General features: G+C 40.8%; 1 protein-coding gene across 4 annotated transcripts; it reads right to left on the bottom strand.

Annotated features, from left to right (window-relative positions):
• Positions 1-1,928: 1,928 nt before the first annotated feature.
• Positions 1,929-19,854, bottom strand: LOC105060715 (phototropic-responsive NPH3 family protein NPY4). 4 transcript variants are annotated; one of them, XM_073247956.1, is made up of 8 exons: positions 19,719-19,854; positions 19,503-19,637; positions 19,350-19,384; positions 18,001-18,671; positions 17,828-17,878; positions 4,785-4,854; positions 2,945-4,129; positions 1,929-2,704 (listed from the first exon to the last, which is right to left on the bottom strand). In XM_073247956.1, exons 7-8 carry the CDS (start codon positions 3,989-3,991, stop codon positions 2,156-2,158), a joined length of 1,596 nt encoding a protein of 531 aa, XP_073104057.1. In that variant the 5' UTR covers positions 3,992-4,129; positions 4,785-4,854; positions 17,828-17,878; positions 18,001-18,671; positions 19,350-19,384; positions 19,503-19,637; positions 19,719-19,854; the 3' UTR covers positions 1,929-2,155. The 4 variants fall into 4 exon arrangements, with proteins under 4 accessions (XP_073104057.1, XP_010942827.1, XP_010942828.1 ...); XM_010944525.3 differs by lacking the exon at positions 17,828-17,878; XM_010944526.3 differs by lacking the exons at positions 17,828-17,878; positions 19,350-19,384.
• Positions 19,855-22,189: the final 2,335 nt, after the last annotated feature.

Here is a 22,189-nt window from a genome sequence, read left to right as displayed (position 1 = left end):
AGGGCCCCACCAGGGACCAAACAATGCGGCTGGGGAACACTTCTGCTCGCCAATCTTTTGTGACACATCGATGTCACATCTCGAGAGTGGAAGGCTCCCATCCATGGGAAGGAACGGTCCATTGCTTCCAATGTGTTTGACCCAAAGCCCTGAGTAGGTGGACTCTTGAGAGGCTGAAAGAGAGCATTCCATGAGACCACACAGTTATTGACAAGGAAGTAGGGCAACCCAAGTTGGAGTCAAAAGAGGATTTAGGGCTTTGGAGTTTGGGCCATGGACTTTGTGGGGATCAACGTACTAGAAATGCCAGAGGACTTGAGGGACTATGGGCACCATGTGGATGGCCGAAAACGCTTGAGTCTGGGGGGTTGAAACCAGGTGGGTTTCCACCACGGCTACTTTGTCTGCACCCAGTGTCCATCTCCACCTTCTAAATATGGGCCCAGCGGAGTCAAAAGGGCAGTTGGGTTGCATGAATTCAGATCCGGGAATGATTACAAAACTCCACTCATCGAAGTCATTTCCATGAAATGTCAGGAAAATTTCACCAAACATCCTGGCAACATGTAGAAGTGAACCATTTTTTTGGCTGCAAAGATGATAACTTTACTAAGTCGTGGATTTTGTTTTCTTCCGATAATTGATTCGAAAAAAAAAAAACAGAAAAAACAGAAAAAGAAGCATCTTCCAATCAAAATTAATTTAAAATCAATCAAATGAGCAATTTTAGCTAAAAGATCTGTAATCCAATCCTCTCCTCAGCTTGCATGCGAGCATGGCACAACTCCTCAGACTTCGTCGAGCTAACTTTCTATCTTCAATAATTGCTCCAACTTTAGAGAAATCAACTTCTTTTGCAATGGAAATTGAAATGTTTTGAGCATCCCCTTCTGTCGCTATATTAGTGATTCTCAAGGGTAGTGCAAACTAAAAACCACCCTTGTAATTAGTTGTCAATGCATTTAGTGGGAATCACAATTCCCATTATTTTTTGACATCCTTGCAATTCCAAGTAATTGCTGATGATAATTGCCATTCTTGCGATTGAACCTTCCGTTTGTAAATATTTGCACCATCAACATTGCCCTAAGATTAGTTGTTAGAAGCCATTTGTGAATATTACACCATCAATATTGGCCTTATAGTAGTAATTAGGAGGCTTCCAAGGAGTCAGTAGAGTTCTCCTTCGGACTACACCAAAATCTTGAGCTCGCAAAAATTCAATCAATAAATTTTCAAATATGGTTGATGTTGCCAACGGATCCCTTTGCTTTCCTTTGAACTCTATTTCATTTGGACCTTTCCAAACAGCATTCAAGCTGACACCCCAAAAATTTCAATCCTCTCTGTGTCAATCTGCTCCTTGATCTCCAATAACCAATCTTTAAATAATAAAGCTTGATTCACATGGGATCTCAACCATAAAGGTGCAAAGAAATCAAATTTCACATACAAACGAATAATTTTGTGTATGTAATGGAGTCTCTTCTGGGCAGCAACATGATTCACAATGTTCTTCCATGTTTCTTTTTCACCTTATTAGATTATTTTTTATGGATAAGATATCTGTGCAAGCTTCCCAAAGAAATAATGACTTCATTTAGGACCTAACTCTCTCATAAGTTGCCAGACTATCTTGAAAGAATTTCCATGCCCACCTGAACTTGATGAGCAGTTGGTTGAACCTTTCTACTAATTCCATTCTATGTAAGTATTGTGCATCAATTGGTCATCCAATGCTTTTGATTCTTATCAAACACCTGTAACATGATTTTTTTTTTTTTTTTTTGAGGTGAGTGCAATTTAAGCAAACCACTTTAATGACTCAATGACGTAAATTCTTCGTCAATTGATTACATGCAAATATATATTATACTGGTTTTCTTTCGACCATCAAGAACCAGAAGGCATTCCCAAACATCAAATGATGCAGTTGGATGGTTGTCATAGAAGATTTAACTGATTTTTTTTGCTACAATATATAAAATAATAGACAATTACATGCATTTACCCACACGGATATTCTCACTCGTTCAACGTTCTAATCTTCTACCAAAAGCATACCACTTTTCTATGGTACATGCAAAACTGGGCCTTTGATCACACAAAAGAGCCCATTTTTAAGCTTTCGTCATACTCAAGTGGTGCACGTTGCTCATGAAACCGAGTATCTTGTGTTCCTTGAAGGTGTGCCCTTCTTCGTCTCATCCTGGTTTGCTGAGTCTGGGCTACCAGATGTATCAGAGCTACTGTTCTCCCCTCCCTGCCCCTTGCTTGACAGCAGCTTGCCTAGAATCTTCTTTGGCATCATGATGCCCTTCACCTTGCCATTGCCAGCTTTGTCATTGCCATGGTTCCTACCAGCAGCAATGCTGTCACTGCTCCTCTCGCTTTCCCCACCACCGACGAGCTTCATACACTTGAGCGACCTGAGGTCTTCAACCGTCGGGACTCCATCCCAGTCATCCTCCGTGTTGGTAGTGACACCTGAACTCGAGCTCCCATAGGAGCCACCATGGTTCCCGGTCCGGCCTGCAGCAGCAGCTGCTGCCCTGACCTGCTCAAAGAAGAGAACCTGGACTACCACCCGTAGTGGGAGGCGCTCGTTCTGCACTGCATGGGTGCAGGCATCTGCAGATAGCTTCTTGCAGTCCATCAGACCACATATCTTCTTTCTCTCACTTTTGCTCAGGCCTGGTTGTTCCTGCTCATAATAATAAGAATAAATCATTTAAGGTCCAGTAGCTAAAATAGCACCTATTTCATCACATGATAATGCATTGATTATAATTCTTCAAGCCTATAATATTTTCTAGGAAGCAGATTTTAAATTTAATGCTATACAGAATTTCTAATTCTAGTCCCTTTGTGATAGTCCAGGCCACTATATCTTTTACAAGGATTAGGAAAGAATGCAAGGTTTGAAGGATTCCAAGATTTGTACCTTCAGATACGTGTCAATAGCACGATAAAGCCCATCATGCACTGGCCTTGAGTCAGCTGATAACATTTCAGCAAGATCAACAAACTTTGAAAGAGGTAACTTGGGGTCTTTTGCTATCTCAGCTAGATACCCATCAACCAGCTTCGCCACACCTATCTTTGAACTACCTGAAACTATAGCCGGGCTCCTGGTCTCCCCCAGCATTTCTGATAGCTTTGGGCTAGTTTGAGCAGCACCATCATCCTGCATCACAAATTCCTCCACTATACTAAGAACCATGTCGATATCATACACAGTGTCCTCCCTGGACATGCTGGGAATCAAAAGATCAGGTACTGAAGCTTCTTCTAATTGGCGGCCTATTCGCTTGATGAGCTCTTTCTTAACCATTTCCCCAGAATCCAATAGGCTTGCAGCTCTTAGTAGCTTAAGAAGGAAACTGCATGATACTGAACCTTTCTCTGCCGGCAATAACCAGATAATGGTCTCTAGCAGTGACCTGCTTTTCATGACATCACCTTCATGGATCAGGGAACCTCTGCCAAAACCTCGGAGTCTCCTATATGTATAAGCTTTCAGAGCCTCTCCGATCACTTTCCCGGACATTCTTCCCTTAGCTTTGATGGCCATTATAAGCTGCTCGTACAAATCCATTTCAAGCTCACATAGGTCGTCGACCCACCAGTCCTTAGGTACTGACTGCTGTTTTTTGACCCCATTCCAATGTGTATCAAGACCATTTTCTGATGGAAGTTTCTTTCGGTTATAAGTGTAAGACCATTCCACCATAGAAGCATCAATGGAGGCCTTGGAAGCTATAGAATCTATGCAGTGGCTAACCAATTTCAGGTCCTCAGACCAAGGTAGCAGAGACTTTGTAGTCTGGAGAACTATAATTGAGTCTTTCCAGCTGCGGAATATGCTTGTGTCAAGGAAGACTTCGATTTTATAAATCAGATTCCCTTTCTCCACAGATTCATGCATTTCTAGAAATGCTGCTGCACAACGTGCTGCAACCACATTGTAAGCATTGAGAGTGACAGTCATACCATAACAAAATTTAGCACAAATCTCAAAGGCAGCAGGGCCTCCGGGGATATTAAGAATGTGAATCTCATTATTGCTTTCATCATTGGTAGCTGCCACCAGCTTTTGCAAGCGAGCACTCTTGGACAGAAGAGGAAACTGCATTTTTAATTGGTGCAGAAATGGTAAGCGCAGTAAGTAGAAGGAAAAAGAGGTCTGGAAGAAATTGAACCAGCAGAGATTGAACACAATGCACAATGATGAACAATGCTTTCTTATATGCATAAATGTGAGGCCTATTACCTTTTTTTAAACTGTCCCGTGCATCTTATTTATTTTAACAACATGAATTATATCTGAAAGATGCATGAATGATAAAGGTACCATACTTAGGAAGCATGGTCAATTGCCTAGTGAAAAAGGTGCTACATATCCCAATAATTACTTTTAAAACCATTGACACCCTGCTTTACTCATACGATTTCTAACATAATGGCCTAGCAGTAAAAGATAAGAGAAATTCATTGCAATTATCAATATCTATTCTTCGTTATTAGCTAACACCTATATTTAGCAGAAAGAATACAAAAATGTCAGCACTCTTAACTCTCTGCATGCCCATTTTAATAAATACATTTAAGTTCAGCTAAATTACTAAAATACAATTTCCACAAGTAATGAGGCGGCCCATCTAGTTCATGAAAGTTAAGCACATTTGCCACATGGTGAGTGGATTAAGGTACACAAGTCACATTCAGAGTCCACGTGTCATCAACTAGAACATTCATTATGATTGGCAAACCAGAGTTCCTACCTTGTGTAGATGGAATTTAACTTCTCCTACATGGATAATGATATCAGTTGCCAGCTCAGTTGCCACAAACCTGCAAAGGTAGAAAACTATATAATCATATTTCAACAAATAAATAAAAAATACAATATCAATGGAGCTAAATGATCGAAAACAATCAAATTTTAACAGTTACAGGTATAAGCTAGAAGAGATAAAAGTGGAATTTCGCTGGCAGAATGAATAAGCTATGACTTCCTGACAATGAGCTCATTTAACCAAACAATTGATTCTCCATATAACTTGTATAAAATATTGTTATAGCAAGCACAAATATAGGGCACACACAGATTCGTACAATCACACAAAATAGAGAAGAGAAGGAAAAACAAACACAGGATTTACGTGGTTCGGCTGAAAAGTCTACGTCCACGGGCAAGACCCGAGAGAAAAATTCCACTATGATGAAAAGAGAGATACAATTACTCAAGAACTCTCCAAACCCTAGCCGCAATTTGATTTCCCAAACCTCTCACAAAACTGCCGAGATTGGCAGAAAATACAATATTTATACTGGTCCATACCCTCCGCTACCACCACAGACCTCCCAAAATATTTCATTCAGGTCGCAACGCGGGCTTTTCAGATTGGGTCATAGTTCGAGCCCATAAAAGATATCCAAAATTCAAGCCACATTAACAAATATGTTTGACTTTTCAGAAGAAAAGCTTCTTTTTTCTAAAATGTCACAGGTGCACATATGGTCTCAATATATGCTTCACCACTCTTACTGAACCACCAATTTTCAGCAGAGAAGTTGTACAAATCACTATTTCTAGTGCATGGTTGCTTCATTTATCTCGTTTGAACATTATGGGCTTCATATACAAGTCAACCTTATAATTTGAATATCAGTATCCATCTGTTTAGCTAATTTTGAAAAGAAACTACACATGAGAGTGTTTTTTGTTTTCGGCACCCAAGAAAGACCTGAATTAAATCAGATCTAAGCTGAAAAAAATGTACGTGCTTTTGGAAGTGTTTACTGGAACAGGCTCTCATTCCATGTTCATGCATATGCTTTGCTGATTTAGTAACAGTGATGATCAAAATAAATCTTCCATTAATGTTCCAAAATGCTTCATCCACACGATAGTTTGATTGTTTGATGTATTGATGAAAGATAATGCACATGTTAATCTTTATATCATGTAAATCATTTGTCAGTGATCAAATTCATACCATAGTATTAGTATGTGCTTGTAATGCATTATCTTGTTACAGCTCTTAAAACGAAGTCACATAACAATGACATGTCTTCCAATTCTAGTCATTTTACCAATCATCTCTGACTAGCTTTCCATAGTCTTTTCCACTTTCCAATTCTTCAATCAAATCCAACCCCCATTATTGAGAAAGGCCTAACCATACAATGATATTTTTATTAATTTTCCAAAATAAAATTTATGAACCTCATAACCTCTTCAGTCGTAACTCTAGTCTTCCTCCAATGCAGAGTTTTTCATATTCATGGGCATATTCCTCTTAACAGTTTTGCATTCCATATTTCCATCGCAAAAAATTATCAAAAACAGCCAATCTTTTTTTCTCCAAACTCCATCGGCTAAATAAACATATGACATTTACACTCTTGAAGGCATTGATGTCCATTGAATCCAATAACTTTTGGCAGACATTAAAAGGGTTCACAAGAACATGTTTGATGGTGTTAAAATCAATGGTGAATATCGCAAATAGATTCTTTGTCAAACCTCATAAAGATTAGGCACAATATTTGGAAGATGTAGATTCAACTATATTTTTCTCAATAATATGTTTCCCAATGTTAAACTTCAATATGTTGGTGGTATTGCTAGGGGGTATAGGATAAAATTTGTGCAAAGGGCAAAATGTGATGAATGAAGCTTTTGCAAGGTTTCTAAAATGTTTTTTTTGTGGAAGAACTAAATTGGTTTTCACCAATTAAATGAAGCACCTGTAACATAATAATCTCGAAGATACTCTGCGCATGACAAACGCGAGAGGATGGCGACGCTTAGAAAAAGCTGCCAGAGGATCAGGATCATCACCATAGAGGGGATGGCAAGGACAATAGCCAAAGAAGTCTCCACCAATGACCAGAGGAGTCTCCAACAATGGGCCGCAACATGCTCTCCTAGTGTAAACATGGGTAATAGGACACCTAGGAGGAGGATTTGGTAAAGACAGTGACGACTCACTTGGGGTAGAAGAATGGATCAAGGTTTTAGTATGATAGTGACATGGATCAAGAAAGGTAAGACTCCTAGCAATGGACAAAGGTAAAGGTATGAACACAAGCATCAAGGTATGGGATCGTAGCTTCAGATGTCCTTGATACTCTAGGCTACACGCAAGAAAAACACACATGACTATTTGAGTAAAAAGCTTAATTCTCTAATGAGGTGGAAGGAGGACAAAACAGGTATAACCAAACACCCTAAGATAAGAATACAAGGGAGCACGAAATAAAAAATGCTTGCAAGGAGAAACATTAGCAGTGAGTTTAGAAACACTATAGTAAGAACGGCTTCTACCAGGAACTGGGTATGAACAGAATCAGAGAGTAAAAGTGAATGAGCAAACTATACAATGTGGTAATGTTTGCACACAACAGTACCATTTTGTTGGTGCATGTGGACAAGAAGGTTGAGATAAGATTCCTTGAGATAGTAAAAAGACCTAGAACTATGATAATAAAAATTCACTACCACAATCTGAGCGAAATAATTTTATGACCTTCGGTGTATTAAGCATGGACCATAGCGGCAAAGTCCTTATAGATTTGACAAACCTGAGACTTATGATGCATAAGGTAGAGCCAAGTATAACAACTGTAATCATTAACAAAAAAGACATGATGTTAAGTTCCACCCTTAGAAAGAATTGGTGAAGTCCAAACATCAAAATGTACTAAGTCAAAGGAGCTGATTATATAGTGTCACTAGGATTGTAGGGAAATGCTGTATGCTTTGCCAACTAACAACCTATGTAAAGTGTCAGGGAGCAAACAAAATGGAACCAATAGCACCAGTACTAACAAGTTAACTAAGACTGGGTCCAAAAAAAATGTCCTAACCTGCGGTGCCATAAATCAAAGGAATAATGTCACTAGTAGAGATGAAGTGGTAGTTGCAATGGAAGCAAAAGATGATCGATGTAGTAGAGGCCTCCTTGCCTATGGCCTGTCCCAATCAATATTCCAGTATGACAATCCTGATTTGAACCTGATGAAGTATCAAAGGTAATAGTACAATGGCTATCCACAAGCTGACTAGCAGAAAAAATATTCATTGCAAGCTTAGGAACATGTAAATCATGAGAAATGGAAAACCAACTAGAAGTATCACAGCATGGAGCAGGAGTGCCACGGTGTCTAAATGGTGAGGAAGAGCCATATGCAGTGGATATCTGGAACGGAATATGAAGCCATGATGGGTGCACCAAGATGGAAGCATCAGCAATCATGTGGTGGGAGGTTCAAGAATCAAGAAATCAAGCCAAATCTAGATGTGGTCAAGGCTGAACAAGTTGCAAGGCAGAAACAATAGCACAAACAACCATCTTGAGCCAATCAAGACGATACAAAATATCTGAAAAGTAGGTGGATATCATTGTAGGACATTAGAGCTGTAGCATACAAATGGAAAACTCTAACAATATGCTCCAAAAGAATGCTCAAGAGTTCCAAGAAAGAATGAGTAATTATGAAGCAACGACAGAGAACTCCAAGGCCATGACAAAAGAGCATTCAACTAAGCCAAGCAATATAAAAATTCTCAAGAGTGCTAAATCTGACTGTTTGAGGTTATCTTTGCAAGGCAAATGAGGTCTCTTGTCAAACCGTTGGTGGGCTGTTGCAGATCCAAGACAATCATAGATATGTACTGATGTTAACAAGAAGTCTGATTAACATAGATGAGATGTATAGAAAATGGCCAATCATTAAAGACCAAGTAGGAATAAGAGTAGGCATATCATGAGATCACTGGCTTGTGACGGCTGACAACTATAACAGCAGCCACGAGACAGCAAGGTGGTTGAGTTTCCAGCTATCTAAGACAAACCATCAAGCTTCTGTTCAGTACAGGCAGTTGATTGCAAAGAGACAAATCAACAAACAGCTGGTAGATGCAGTTGTAACAACAAGCAGATGGCTTTGTAAAGATAGATCAGCAAGCTGGTGCTCATGAGAAGACAACCCATTAACAGCTGCTGATAGGTACAGCACGGCAATAACAAGCAGCTGGTTGCACAGAAACAATCCAGCAAACAGCTGGTTGGCGCAATTTTTGGAGCATATAAAAGATTAAATATTGGTGGATGGCTGGTCTTGATCAAGTAGAAAGTGCCTAAAAGACAGTTCCCAACAATAGGAAAGACAAGATGTAGATGGACTTCAGTAATGACAACCAAAGAAGAGCAACAACAAACTCCAAAAGCAATCTCCAATTGCAAGAATGAAGCACAAGGATGAAAATGCAAATGTTGAAGATGAATTGCACACCAAGGAAAAAATATGACTCTGACACTAAGATCCAACTGAGAGGAACAAGAGAAGACAAGTATGTAGAAATGTGCAATACTCTTTAAGATATTGCTCATGGTAAATATAAACTATAAACATACTAGGAATATGGTCCACCATAGTGAGAACACTACGAGACAACAAGGGTATATGCAATATGTAGACTGCATATGTACAACATATATATGTATATATATCATGTACAATTTATTGGCCCACATATCACCATTCTCTCACAACCCCCCTCTCCCACCCCCCACCACCACCCCCCCCCCCCCCAACAAAAATGTCCATTTTCAGCAATTAAATACATGAAACTCCTGATTAGTTGATTACTTTAAATGATCCTATTAGATGCTGTTAATCGCCAGCCATTACAGGTAAAGAGAAAAACAGATCAACTATCACAAGAAATGCCATACTCCAAGCTCTTGAAAGGCCTCAAACCTTGCATAAGTCCTCTCTCAATCCCACATATCTTTCTCATTGCCACCACATTTCAAATACCATCACTACCACCCATTCTTGTCCAATTTTCAAAACCAACTACATCTTGTAGCCTAAGGCTTCTTTAGTTACAATTAAAAGCTGAAATGATGATTCCTCCTTCAAATTACTTGTTCATTTCATAAGTCTAGATTCTGTTTGGTTGCCTTAAGATGGAATGGATTAGAATCGAAAAGTGGGTTGGGATATAGTCCCCTGTCTGTCACCAAGGAATAATCTATCCCAATTTTCACAGAATAAAGGTCTCTGACTAAAATAAATAATCCCAAAGCAACACTGGATTTGCAATTGAGATTTGGCTATGGTCGAGGTTATCCCACACCCTATCCTACCTTAATTTTCGATCAGACAAGATACGTTCTTTTCAATGCCAAGTATAATAGGATAAGTTATTCGATTCCATGACCCCTTATCCCTTATATTCCATCTTGGGTATTAAATATTCCATGAAGAGAGGTGGAATAAAGTGATTGCTGACAAAAGGTAAAATTCATTCAACCCATCTTATTCAATTTCAGCTTACTATGTCACAAGGCAAGCAACAAATAAAGACTTATTTCATGGTTAAAATGAAGGAATAGCTATCTCTCTCATCACCATCCCACAACCATACAAGGCCTAAGAGAAACGGAAGGGAAAGGAGAGAGCGATAAATGGAGGAGATTATGGCAGCATCCATGGGCACTCAAATATGAGTCTCTCACACAAGGTGCCCCGCATGTTTCTTTCAACTCCACTCTATTTTCCTAAAAACCCACCCCATGACTTGTTAGGATTTGATGCCTCGAGATTCGATTCACATTGAGCCTGCAGCAAGATTCGCGACGAAAAACGGAGTCCAACGAGACCAAGATCACCTCAAACGGAGCTCGGACGGAGAAGATACGAGCTTCTGAAGTCAGCACGAGACTCAAGGTGGTGGAGGACGCCGGCGGTGGCGCGGCCGCGCACGGCCCAGACGCGGGTGCGAGGCCCAGGCGGGGGCACGGCCTAGCCCATGCGCGCGTGCGGGAGGCGCGGCCCAGGCCCAGGCGCCCGGTGCGAGCGCGGGCCGGCCCAGGCGCCGCTGGGGCCTGGCCTGTACCCCGGTCCACCGTGGACCAGGCGGTCCATGGCGGACCGCGTGAATCGCCTAGGCATTTCCCGGACGTTTTTCGAGCGTTTCTCGTGATCCATGGCACTATTCCATGGACCGGAGCGCGATCAAACGGTCGAGGTTAATCTGGGTCTTGATCCGACGGTCCAGAGGGTTATTTGGGGTTGTTTGGGACTCCTAATCTTAATCTAAGACGTGTTTAACTCAATTTAAGGCCTTTAAATAGGCCTGATAGTGAACAGTGGTATTGTGTGTGGTTTTTTGTTCGTGAACAGAGGCCCTGTTCACCCGCGGCGACTTTTTTTTTCTCACGAAAACCCATGAGGTCTGTGGTTGTGCGGAAACCAACCCGAAGAAGAGAGAGAGCTGCCATACGCTATAGAGAGGAGCAGGGCTCCTGGACAGCGGACAGCGATCGCTTCAGGGGTTCAGAGGGGTCTTCCAAGAGAGAGCTTTTGTGAGGGAGAACTTTCTGTGAGAGAAATTGGGTATATGAGGGTTGAAGGTGAGATCTCCTCTTGTAAAATTTCTTTTTCATAGTGAAGTTTGCATGCCCCGTGGAGGCGAACCCTTTTGTGGCTGATCCACGTATTTTGATTGTTTTCTGTTTTGTTTCTTCTTTCTTCCTGCTGCATCGCACAGTACCAAAAAGATTTTGGGAGGTGGTGTCCTGGCCAGACATCTATTCAACAAGTAGTATCAGAGCGATGTGGTACAAGGATACAGATTGCAGTGGTAGTGAGCAAGACTGAAGATGGAGAAGACATGATCAATCAAGATGGAGATCAACAAATTTGATGGTAAAAGCAATTTTTTCTTATGGCAGGCAAGGGTGAAGGATGTGCTCATCCAACAGGGGTTGATCGATGCTCTCTTGTGCGAAGAGAAGCCAACCACCATGGAGGTGCGGAATTAGAAACGGCTGCAGATGCAGGCGGTGAGTACCATCCGCATGTACCTAGCGGATGAGGTGGTGATCCATGTGCTGAGCGAGACTTCTCCGACGGTGCTATAATCGAAGCTCGAGGAGTTGTACATGACGAAGTCTCTCACCAACACTCTTTTCCTCTGGAGGCAGTTTTACCAGCTGCGGATGGCTGAGGGACAGCGTGCAGAAGCATCTAAGCCACTTCCAGAAGATCCTCACCGACCTCCTCAGCGTTGGCAAGAATATTGAGGAGAAGACTAGGGTGCTGGTTTTTGCTAGCGTCGCTTCCACCTTCATATGAGTCCTTGGTAACTGCTTTTCTAGTGGAGAAGAGCACTATCAAGATGGACGAGGTCACCACGGTGATACTCCAGAATGAGGTTCTCAGGAGGGAGAATCCGGCTTCGAGCTCAGGTGGTGGTAGCTCAGCTTTGGTGGCTTTTAGAGAAGTAGAAGACAGTAGACAGAGCGACAGAAGATCGCGACGAGGGCGGTCCAAGTCCAAGAGGGACTTGAGCAAAACCAGATGTTACCGGTGTGAGTTGGGACATCTAGCCAGAGATTGCCCTCAACTCAAAAATCGGACGGTTGCTGCTGTAGCGACGGCCGGCAGCGATTCAGATGGAGATGTCCTGGAGATATCTGACGAGGTATCTACTTCTTTCCAGTATTGGATATTAGATTCTGCATGCACCCATCATGTATGTTGCAGAGAGGAGCAGTTTGACTCCCTGAAGAACAGTGAGGGCACTATATATCTGCCGGATGGATCGAGCTGTGTAATCAGAGGCATCGGAACGGTCAGCTGGAGGACACATGACGGTGCAGTGAAGATTGGGAGAGGTCCAATACATATCTGATTTCAGACGAAATCTTATCTCACTTAGCAGATTGAATTCGAGAGGTTACAGGATGGTAGCTAGTGGAGGAATCTTGAGGGTGCTACGCGGCGATAGGATTATGCTGGAAGAGAAGGGGAGCAAAGGACATTATTATCTGGCAGGGAGTCCAATACGAGGTGGAGCTTCGGGAGCCAGGTGGAGCTTCAGGTGGAGGTGGATCGGGCACAAGACAAGAGACTCAGGAGGAGGAAAGACGACGTTGCAAGATGAGATTCCTATTGCCGCATGACGATGTCCTGAACAGGTCTCAGGTCAGGAGGAGCACAGCATACGATGGAGATGGGATCGAGCGGCCTGACTCGACTCCCATGTTTGCCCATCCGTGATCAGCAGATGATTGTCCCAGGGCATGGGGGCGAGGAGATCCAAAAGCTCTCGGAGTTAGGAAAAGATCGAATATCGAGTCGAGGTAGAGATTGTTAGGACTTGACGTCTTGAGATTGATTCACATTGAGTCCACAACAAAGTTCGCGATGAAAAATAGAGTCCAACGAGATCAAGATCACCTCAAACGGAGCTCGAACGGAGAAGATACGAGCTTTTGAAGTCAGCACGAGACCCGAGGTGGCGGAGGACGCCGACGGCTGGCGGCGGGCCTACGGAGCAGCGGTGGCGAGGCGGGGCACATGACCCCACGCGAGGCACGCGGCCCAGACACAGGCGCGAGGCCCAGGCAGGGGCGTGGCCCAACCCACGCACATGCGGGAGGTGTGGCCCGGGCCTGGCCCCCGGCGCGGGCGCGGACCGGCCCAGGCCCAGGCACCGCTGGAGCCTGGCCTGTACCCCAGTCCACCGTGGATCGGGCGGTCCATGGCGGACTGCGTGGACCGCCTGGGCATTTTCCAGGCATTTCTCGCGGTCCACGGCACTATTTCGTGGATCAGAGCGCGATCAAATGGCCAGGATTGATCTGGGTCTTGATCTGATAGTCCAGGGGGTTGTTTGGGACTCCTAATCTTAATCTAAGACGTGTTTAACTCAGTTTAAGACCTTTAAATAGGCCTGATAGTGAACAGTGGTATTGTGTGTGATTTTTTGTTCGTGAACAGAGACCCTGTTCACCCACGGCAGCTTGTTTTTTTTTTCTCACGGAAACCCGTGAGGTTTGTGGTCGTGAGGAAACCAACCCGAAGAAGAGAGAGAGCTGCCGTACGCTGTAGAGAGGAGCAGGGCTCATGGACAGCAGACAGTGGTCGCTTCAGGGGTTCAAGGAGGTCTTCCAAAAAAGAGCTTTTCTGAGAGAGAACTTTCTGTGAGAGAAATTGAGTGTACGAGGGTTGAAAGTGAGATTTTCTCTTGTAAAATTTCTTTTTCATAGTGAAGTTTGCATGCCCTGTGGAGACGAACCTTTTTATGGCTGATCTACGTATTTTGGGAAGTGGTATCCTGGCCAGACATCCATCCAACATGACTGACCCATAACCACTTCGAAAGAACCAACTTACTAACTAGGTCATGGACCTCTGTTATAGTACTCCTGAAAACAAAGGAAGTTGAACATATAAACCTGATCAAGCAAAGAGGCCAGTCCTTGAATTATAAACAATGACTCAATCAGCTGTCCTCTCCTACCATGTCAGCTGTTCCAACCTCTCAAAGAACAAAAGACACCTAACTAGGTCTTTTCAACAAGTCAACCCACATCTTGGGTTCACCAAGAAACTCTCTTCTTTTTAAAAAAAAAAAAAAACAAGAAGAAGAAGATCCAATTGGGCCTTCCTACTCTAACATGACAAGTTAAGCTTATGCTTTGAACAGTAAAAGGAGCTTTTCCAACTCCCATGCAAAATTACGTTCCATGGAAAGGAAAGAAAGGTTTTAGTCATCGAAATATTTCTGATTACCCGTATTGAAGGGATTGAGTGAGAACAGGGAGGAACGGGGGGTTTTGTGGTGGTGAGGACTTTTTTAATGGTCAAGCCACCCAAGCTTCTAAATCCCATGGGATGGGGTTATCCCATTACACCCCGCTGTCCTGCCCCATCCCGATGGCAATCCCAATCATGTATCCCAATAGATATCCTCTATCTCTCTCCCTTTTTTCTTTCCTTTCTTTTTTTTCTTTTTTTCCTTCATCCCTTCATTCCTTCCTTTCCTTTTCTTCCACCTTCCTTTCTTTTTTTTTCTTTTTCTTATCCCTTGATTTATTTCTTTTTTCTTTTTTTCTTCTTGTTCCTATTTCTTTCTTCCCTCTTTCCTTCCGTCATTTCTTTGTCTTCTTCATTCATTTCTTTTTCCCTTTTCTTCTTTTCTTTCCTTTCACTTTTTCCTTTCTTCATCTTAGCTTACTTTTTTTTTTTATTTTGCTCTTTCTTCTTTTCTCCCAACATGGATGGGTTTTAAAGTTCTAACCCCATTCTTGTAAAGACCTGTAGGCTATATTTAGTTCCATATTGGTTATTCGCTAAAAAGATCTTGGATACTTATATAGGGCTAAGAAATCCAAATAATATCTTTTAACTAGTCTTTTTGGATGAGATCCTAAATTGTTATAAATGGTATTAGAGACAACTTAGCCCATAACTAATGTAGATTATAAGACACTACAGCATGGATTCATTAGAGCAGACCATGAGTCAATTAATTGTGGTACTTATGAATGAATTTGCATGGATTTGGACCCTTAGCTTGACAAGAATGTCAAAGCCTAAATGCGAGAGTATATTAGGATCGCTGCAAACATGTATTTAGTCCTGCATCGATTATTTGCTAGAAAGATCTTAAGTACTTATACAAGACCAAAGAATCCAAATATTCCCTTCCAACTAGCTATTTTGAGTGAGATCTTGGATCGTTACAAATGATATCAGAGTCGACGCAGCCCATAACTTATGTAGACTAAAGGATGCTATAGTATGGATTCATTAGGGCTGACCATGAGCCGATCGTAGTGCTTATGAATGAATTTATATGGATTTGAATCCTTAGCCTAGCAAGGACTCCGAGACTTAAATAGGGAGAGTATGTGAGGACCCATATATGCTATATTTAGTCCCACATCAATTATTCATTGGAAAGATCTTGGATACTTATTCAGGACCATGGCATCCAAATGATATCTTCCAGCTAGCTTTTTTGGATGAAGTCCTGGGTTATTACAATCCTATTTTCTTATAGAAATAAGATAAAACAACTAGGACGACCCCGATCCCACCAAAACTTAAAACTTTGGTACCACCTCGAATAAGCCTGGTATTCAAGCTAAATTGCCATGTTACTTCTGCCTAGCTTTGAGCGACTAGGTGGGGGTGTTGGTGAGTCCCTAGAGGTCATGGACTAATGTGGCTGGAGGTGGTCCAACAAAACATTAAGAGACAACCCCTAGCACTGGCTAATGTCAAAAGACTATGGGAAAGGTTCAACAAGGGTGTTATGATGACTAGGAGCTTCAACGATTGTGCTAGCCATGGAAGCTTTGCCTTGTCGCCAAGTTCCCCGAGCATCGGCCATTGCCAAAGAATTCAGTAAAATGATTGGTTTCTAAAGTAGAAACTATTTGATAGAAAATGGAGTACAAACAAACACTTTACTTGTTTACCACGAGATACATGATAATGTTATAGAATTAGAGCATATTGTATGAAGTGAAGAGATGTTTATGCATATGTATGGTAGATGAATATTTCAGCAATTAAAGGAAAAAGTTTATCAAATGGTAATAACTAAAAAGGCTTGCAATGTTGTATAGCTCGTAATATTACCTAGTAAAAAGGGCAAAAGAAAACAAGATGAATAGTAGAAATAAGAATGTTGAGATGGATGAAGAAAAACTAGAAAGGAGTATATTAGAATACTAAGAGTTGCAATGATAAAGAGGGTGCCAACTAGTATAGTTGGTATTTTGGAATTTGGTATCAAAGGTTTGGATTCAAGTCCCATCCTCCCCCAGATTTAAGCCAAGATTTCTCCCGTCCTAGTACGCAAAGAGACAAAGAGGGTTGCATTGATTAAGGATAGAGTGATGTGTGAACATGTATTAACAAAATCCTAGAAGAATATAGTTTGAAGGATCACTTTAGCCTTTGTTAAAGAATGTAAGGACGAGGAGGAGAAAGACATGCGGCATCATAGATGGAAGTTCTGAAGAAGTACATAAAAAATCTTTCAAATAATATTGTAGATAATCCTAAAAAGGAATGCTTGGTGAATGGAAGTTCATAAAGGGGGTCTCAAGAAGCTGGAAAAGGGTTACCAAAAGGTGGACAAAAAAAAAAAAAGAAATTGAAATTCATCAATAAAAGATACAAATGTTCCTGAATATTTACAATGACATGAAGAATGAGAATACAACTTCCTGACCTACCACTGATCTGTAAGAACAAGATTTTTCATGCTTAGCTAAACACACACTCAATTGATAATCAATAAATGCAATACGACACAAAGTGTCATGCAATTTATCGTCAATTGCTCCACAAGCTCATTTTAAGCAAAAAGAGTCCATACGCTGTATAAATGATTTATCAACTGGTCTTGCTTAAGCTTAAACATTTTTTGATTTTTTAGTGACACTTTTCCAAGTTGAACTCAGAAACTCTCTTGTGCAAGTACGAAGGAGAGAGGTTTCAACCAGTGAACAGAAGTCTTGTTGGCCTCGGTCAGAGCAATTAACCGCAAAATGTTAGAAAATACATGAAGAACAAAGAGAACATGCCAAAGAAGAACAAGTGGTGAAGTTGAAATTTCATCTAATGGATAGAATTAGTGAAGACAGAACATCATAGTATCCTCTCACACAAGCGGCATGTGCCACATGGGAAAAAAGCACAATCAGCAATGAATGCTAGTGATGTCAAATCCATGACACTGACAGTGAAACTCATTCTTGTACTGGGGCCACTAAGACCATGAGGAAAGTAGATCCACCATTTTCTTTCTTCTAACTAATTTCAGATACCAATAGATGAAAGTCAGTTTAGATCAAATGAAGCCTGATGCAGAGTAAATTATTTTCCAGTGCTACGTATTAGAAATCACCAACCCCAAAGATATCAAAATACTTGGAGCTTCTATAGACCTTAGAACGAAAACCAAAAAATAGTAGATGAACTTAATAAAAAGATTTACCAAAAACAGAATCTTGTGCAGTCCAATCAGAAAAGGCTAGATTGGGAAAGACTGCAAAAGAAGAGACATCATAGAAACAACTCAAAGCAAAATAAGTCATTACGTAGAGGAAGATGCAGAATAAGTTCTTAAAGAATTTACATTTAACAGAGAGAAGTTTTAGGATGTTTCACCTGACATTGTTCGCATTCGTCTGAAAAGAATCAGGCTTTGATCCAAGCTTCATAAACTTCATTGTGGTACAAAATAAAAACACCCTTCACTTCTATGACACAAAGCAAACCGCCCACCCCCACTAAACTGTCACAAGAACAGATATACAGCCACCCTGCATCCCCAGTAGGGTAAACAATACCCCCACTAAAGAGCGCTGCCAACTGTGCAATTACAAGATGGAGTGGACCTCCAGGTAGAAAAGGATGCAAAGCTTCCAACACAAGAAACAAGCAGGTCTAGAGTTAAATGGCCATTCCACTCGAATGAGGAGGAGACCCAGAGATGCCGTCGAAGGGAGAAGGTATATTGTTTCCCTGATCCACAGTAGAGCCCACAAGGTCCAGGAGCTAATGGTCAGGCACAGGAGACAGCCAAAGGCTCTCTAGAGTACTAAACAATTGAGGGAGAGCTGAGACACACACAAATACTAAGCTGACACCTCTCCCCTCCCTGCCATTTGTTAATGGGTTTCTCTTGATTTCAGCTGTGTATGGTGTTCTCCAATTCTTTTTTATTACTTCCTCACGTTGTTCCAAAGATCTATAAGATCTAGTGTCCCATGCTTCGATGCTTATACCATGGCATCCGTATTCCACCTGCCAACTCCCAGCTCGTGTGATCACAACTCCTGCAAGACCAAAACAGCGCATCAAGTGAGGAGAAGGAGACTACTGAAACTAGTGACGAGGGGCATTGTTTAACAGGGAGAAGGGGGTACATAGAGACCAAAACAACTGCTTTCTTTGAAGCAATCTTATCAAGTTGGCAAAAACCAACATCTGAACGCACAAAAATAAAATATATGGATGTCAAGGAAACATGTGAGACTGCATTAGTATTCTAAGGGAGTTATTAGACGAGCAAAAGAAAATACATAAAAAGAATACGGCCTTCTAACTCTAAAACAAATGAAAGAAATGGCATATAGACATGGAGATCAGGGGGCGAAAGCATAAAACAATAAAGTAACAGTATATGTGAAGCAATTGCTAACCATATGATATTATGGATGAAATACATCAAACAAATATTTGTATTTTGGAAGCTGGGAAATATACCAACTCATTTTATCCATTCTTAGGCAAAACAGGTAGATTTTTTAAGGAAACAAATAGTGCAAATCCTTAGGAAGTCCAGACTAATAAAACCAAAACCCAGCATAAATGGGGAACAGCTCAAAAAATCTCACATTTTAGAAGAAAAAATGGGGAAAAAAGAGAAAACTCACACACGCGCGCGCGCGCGCGCACACACACACACAGAGAAAGAGAGAGAGAGAGAGCAGGAGAAAGAAGAATCAACCAACCTCCAAAGTGTGAAAATGGCCACCAAAACCAAGCACTAAAACCCACCAACAACAGCGGAATACAAAGCCAAAAGCCAACAAGACGAGGACTGTTAGGAAGAGCAAAATAATGATATTTTTGAATAAGAGAAAAAAAGGGTAAAGGGAAGCCACCTTAAAGTGATGAACTGAGCTCCTGTCCTCTAAGGATTACTCTCCATAGGTGCACAGCAGCAAACCCATGATGACCCCTCCCATGCCCGCACCTCCTCTCTGTGTTCTGTCAGTCCCCTCACCACCCCAAACCCACTGTTGAACAGCAAAAGCAAAAGAAGAGTGAGCTCAAATCCAATGACCACAAGAATCCAAAGAACAATCTCTGAACTCCACCTGTTTTACCAAACCTCTCGCTCTCTCTCGAGCAGAGGAGGTCTAAACATCAAAAAAACAAGAGCTCTCCTTTTTCTTCTCCCTTCTCTCCTTTTTATTGCCATTAACTATTTCTTTATTAACTGCTGCCCACCCGCAGACCCTTTTCCCTCTCTCTTTTCCTCTGCTGAGAGTTAAAAGATGAAGTGACATTGGTGGCCCTGGTATTATTGAAAAATGTTGGAGTATACTAAATACTAATAGAGTATTCAGGATTTATATAAATCTTTTGTTTATTTTATAATGGATCAATCCAATCTGGGAATGGTCAATAAAGAATGTCAACTGCTCTGCTTTCTAACTCGTCCCAAGTCCCAAGACTTCACAACTATTATTTATCATGATGACCACCACCAAAACAAGCCTGCTTTCATTGATGATGCCCATACCCTTTTTCTGCTTGCTGCCATATCTTTAACGGGGCTGTGTCATCATTAATGTGCTCAACTTTCCTCTTTGATGTTGTTGAAATATAATTGATCTTGAAAATGCTTTGATTATTTTGTTTGATGTAAAAAATATATATATGTTATTAAATTATCAAGAAAAACAAGTATGTTTGTATGATAATGATTAATCAAGTAAATCTTAAATGTAAATTTTGACTATTCTTGTCATTACGGCTGAGTTGTTTTGGGATTGCATAAATTACCAACGAGATTGGTGGCTTCAGTTATCTTTAAAAATGTTTTATCATTTTGAGCAACAAAGCCAGATGGTGGTAATAAATCTTTTTCTAAGCACAAGCCTCAAAGGGACTGATACTAACTTACTGAAATCAAGCAGATTAACAATAATATATTTATTTATCACCCTAGGATTATGCTTCAAATTGAGTAGAGCATAGGAGACATATCTTTTTACACTCGTGTAATATATTGCCTGAATCGGCAAAGGTTTTTGTCCCTAGTACTGAGCTCTCTAGATTCTTACTTTTTAAAGAGAATATAGTTCATTTTGTTCTTTATGTACCGCGACTACCAGAAGTATCATGCACTTATGTAGAGCATAGTATTGTACTTCGATTAATACCATAAAATGGTAGCAACTCCCTATTGTTGTTGTTGAGGACAACAGCATTTGTAGTGAAATAGATGAGGCTCTACCTACTACTTGGCCATTGATATTCCCAAAACAATTTCTGCACTCTGTATAGGCTGCAAGGCAATGGAGGTGGTCACGTTGCTTCCTAACATTTATATTTTACTAACACTTAACACAAAAAATAGTTACTTTTCATGGTTAACTGTGATCTAACTATCCAACGTAGAATCTTCGAACAATAGAGATGCAACACATGCAGAGTAACATACCAAATTGTCTAATTCTAGAAAAAGAAATGCTTTCTCTAATATTATTTAAACATGAAGCCATTAGTATTGTTCACTACAGTCGACCTTACATGGGAAGCTTCTCATCCCAAACTCTAGATTAGGTTTCTTATTTGAAAGTATTGGTTAGCCGCCTGCTCCCATTCCAACCACCATGGCTAATCTTTGCTAATGTCTTCTTCAACACCTGCTTAATCTTCAAATATTCCACCTCCTAATGATGAACTTCACCCCCTTTGGCCCTGTGGATCATTTGTGTCCACATTTCCAGTACAACTCCACATGCCATAATCTCCAAAACCCAAAATGGTACAAACCACATGAATACTTCTAGAACCTAACACAAGTTTATCATAATCTCCACTCTTCTCCATAATGATGTTTGCCTAACTTAAGTTTACTTAAACATCACTAATCTTCTCTCTTAACTAAAATAACATGCCTCTTCCCATTAAAGGTGGCCAGTAACATATGGAGCTAACACTAAGCTCAGGCGACTGGGAATCTGTTCAGAAAGCATTAGTACGATGCTTGCATGCACTCTGCATTTTTTACTTAAAATTAAGGATTAGACAATGTATTTATTTAGTGCCATGTTGATGATTCTTAAGCTTATATTTATCAAGATAAAGTTTCAAGATCACTAGAAGTAGAAGAGAGGAGTTTGTAAGATTTGTGATCCGATAAAGAATCTATTTTCATGTACTATTTACTTCAACTCCAAAGAATATCCGATAGCAACCTTCAGACATAAGCAAGCAATAATATCCTTCAAAAACTAAGCAAGCCATAATAACCATGTAGCAGATCCTGGTAATTAAGTTGCATGAAACTCTATTTGATAGCTAGCATTGTTTTGCCATATCTGTCTTAGGTCTACATTCACATTTTAAAACCAACGATCTCCATCTCGGTGGGTTGCTGTTAGTTGATGTCAAGTAGAATCATGATCTTAGTTCGTATTAGACAAGATAGAAAGTGGGAGAAAAAGAGGGAACAAATATTATAGAAACCCATATACTGAACTCCTAGAAATATAGTGTGTCCAAGTTAACTACCATGTTAGAACACAAAATAAATGTTTAATATTCAAATTTTAAA

The sequence above is a fragment of the Elaeis guineensis genome, chromosome 13, assembly GCF_000442705.2.
Source record: "Elaeis guineensis isolate ETL-2024a chromosome 13, EG11, whole genome shotgun sequence".
NCBI classification, from domain to species: domain Eukaryota; kingdom Viridiplantae; phylum Streptophyta; class Magnoliopsida; order Arecales; family Arecaceae; genus Elaeis; species Elaeis guineensis.
This window is presented reverse-complemented; position numbering and strand designations above follow the sequence as displayed.